This window comes from Hydra vulgaris, chromosome 04, assembly GCF_038396675.1.
Source record: "Hydra vulgaris chromosome 04, alternate assembly HydraT2T_AEP".
Classification (NCBI taxonomy): Eukaryota; Metazoa; Cnidaria; class Hydrozoa; order Anthoathecata; family Hydridae; genus Hydra; species Hydra vulgaris.
In genome coordinates, this window is record NC_088923.1 from 18542231 (window position 1) to 18544996 (window position 2766).

At 27.4% G+C, this 2766-nt stretch overlaps 1 protein-coding gene across 1 annotated transcript; it reads left to right on the forward strand.

The window, feature by feature from the left end:
• Window positions 1-1821: 1821 nt before the first annotated feature.
• LOC136079249 (uncharacterized) lies at window positions 1822-2220 on the forward strand. Its single transcript, XM_065794975.1, has one exon. The coding sequence runs from the start codon at window positions 1822-1824 to the stop codon at window positions 2218-2220; it is 399 nt and encodes a 132-aa protein (XP_065651047.1).
• Window positions 2221-2766: the final 546 nt, after the last annotated feature.

Consider the following 2766-nt stretch of genomic DNA (forward strand, 5'->3'; position numbering starts at 1 on the left):
TTTTTTCCAGCCATATCTGTCAAAATAAAAAATAAACGGTACTGGTGCTTGGTCCCGTTTATATTATTTATACAAATTCAATAATGTAATGAAAATAGAAAAAAAAATATATCAACCACATTTTTACAATAATAATAAGTTTTAATATATATAAATGGAAATAGGCAAAATATTAAAATATACTACAAAGAAGTATGAAAAAGTCACGGCGATCTGATTTCTGATATTCCACAATCAGAGTTCCACTTCCACTAACAGTAGTTAGTGGAAGTGGAACTCCGATTTTTTGAGCTCAATGCTGCTTCTTTTTTTTTTAATTTGGTTTCCTGTTTTATTTTTTTGTAACTAGTAATGTAAATTATTGCTAAAAAAAGACTCTCAATATCATATTTTTACTTTAAGTTATTGGAAGCATTTTTGTGTATTCCGCTGAGAAATTCATGTATCTGTTCAGGATATTTTATTTTTATGCTTTTTTATTGATGAGTATGTCAGAACATAATTTCTGTTTCTCAGAAAGTTCAATTTCTTTCCAAAACAAAAACAGCTTAACACTTTAGATAAAACCAAAATATTTGTTATGATTGTATTACTAAACACGGAAATATATATATATATTTACATATATATATATATATATATATATATATATATATATATATATATATATATATATATATATATATATATATATAGTATATATATATATATATATATATATATATATATATATATATATATATATATATATATATATATATATATATATATATAGCTCATCTTAACACTCGTATTAATTTATTTTTTTATTTAAAAATAACTACTTCTGTCATGTTTCTGTTCTGTGTTATATTTCAGTGAACGCGATAAAAGTGTTAACTAAACAACGTAATAAAACAACGATTGTAATAAAAAAGCAATCAAGCATACACTGCCACAAAGGGTCTCACTTGGGGGCCATGTGGCAGTGAGTAACCAAAGGGCTCTTAACTTTTTTAAAATGATATATGGTCTCTTATACAACGTCTATAAAGTATGAAAAGTTGAAAGGTATATAGAAGACTTTAAAGATATTTATTTTTATTTATAGCTTTTGCCTCTAACATGTTAACATGCTTATAAGTATTCTTGTTAACAAAAATACTTGTAAGCATATTTACAGTGAAATATTTTGTAAACATTTTTTATACAAAAAAGTCTTATAAATGAATTTGTATAATAAATATTTTTGATAAACATTTAAAAAATATTATTTCCGAAAATATTTTTATGCCGTTTTCATCCCACTGCAACTTTCAGTTTTCAAATTTCAACTCGGCCGGGATAACAAAATTATATGTAAAATGTCTATTTTACATATAATGTGAAAATAATATTATTTTACAATTAATGTTGTTTATAATTCGACAGTGCAGTCTACTTACAGCACTTATATTGCAACTTAATGGTTTAGTAATTACTTATAAACTATTAGAAAGCAAACAAAACATTGCCCTTTGTGCTTATTTATGTACACGAAAAAATAACTTGCAACGTAAGAAGAAACTTGCCAGGCAAAGACTTATGAACAGAAAATCTAGAAGTTTATGGGTGGAAAAGGGGAGAACTGATTTATGGTGGCAAAATATGATTGGACCTGGCGTCCCTGAAACTTGCTGGAAAAGAAATTTCCGAATGACAAAGGAGTGTTTCTAGGAGCTTGCTGCTATAATAGATACTCTTGTAAGTCCTAAACCTAACTGTCCAAATTATCGTTTTTTAACTACACACAAGAAACTAGCAATATCTATTTATTATTTAAAAGATACTGGTTCCCTTTGGATGACAGCCAATGTTTTCGGCATTCATCAATGTACTGTTTCAAAAACTGTAAATGTTGTATGTGATGCCATAAATAATATCGTTGGTCCTACATATTTACATCTACATAAAAACAAAGAGGATGTAATAAAGTTAGCTTCACAGTTTGAAGTAAAGTTTGGCATGATACAAGTCTTTGGATGCATTGATGGCACTCATGTCCAACTAAAACGTCCTATTAAAAACGCTCAAAACTACTTTTGTTATAAGCAATATTTTTCATTAAATGTACAAGCGGTATGCGATAGTAAAGGATATTTTATTGATGTTGAATGCAAATGGTCAGGATCTGCACATGATGCAAAGATATTTACAAATTCCACTATCAATAAAAAATTAATAGAAGGCATACTACCTTAAACATTGTACAGTTTACCTAATTATCATTCAATTTCTAACTATTTGATTTGAGGCCCAGCCTATCCATTTACAAACTTTTGCATAAAAGAGTTTCAAAGTTGTTCAAATAACGAGGAAGTCATATTTAACAGCTGTTACGCTCTGCAAGGTACCAGATTGAATGTGCTTTTGGCAGATTAAAAGCAAGGTGGGAATTTTTAAGAAAAATAGTTGATATAAAAATAGAAACAGTTCCTGTTGTTATTTATACTTGTTTTGTTCTTCATAACTTTTCTGAAAAAAATAAAACCTATGACCTAAAAGAAGAGGAGGTTAATCAGCAAATTGAAAGACATCGAAGTGATGCATTGGAAAGCCCAAACCTCCCTAACAGTATTTACTCTGCTAATAATCCTGAAGGTGAATATATACGCAAAACTATAAAAAAATATATATCAGAAAATTTATTCAGGGACAAAAAATACAAAAAGCTTATCTATAAAAAGAATAAGGAAAATATGAAATCCTTTTTTGTGGTTGATTTATTGTATTTTGCTAAATTATTGT

Excerpts from the sequence above, each read along its gene's own strand:
- LOC136079249 (XM_065794975.1), top strand. The coding sequence starts at position 1,822 with ATGACAGCCAATGTTTTCGGCATTCATCAATGTACTGTTTCAAAAACT.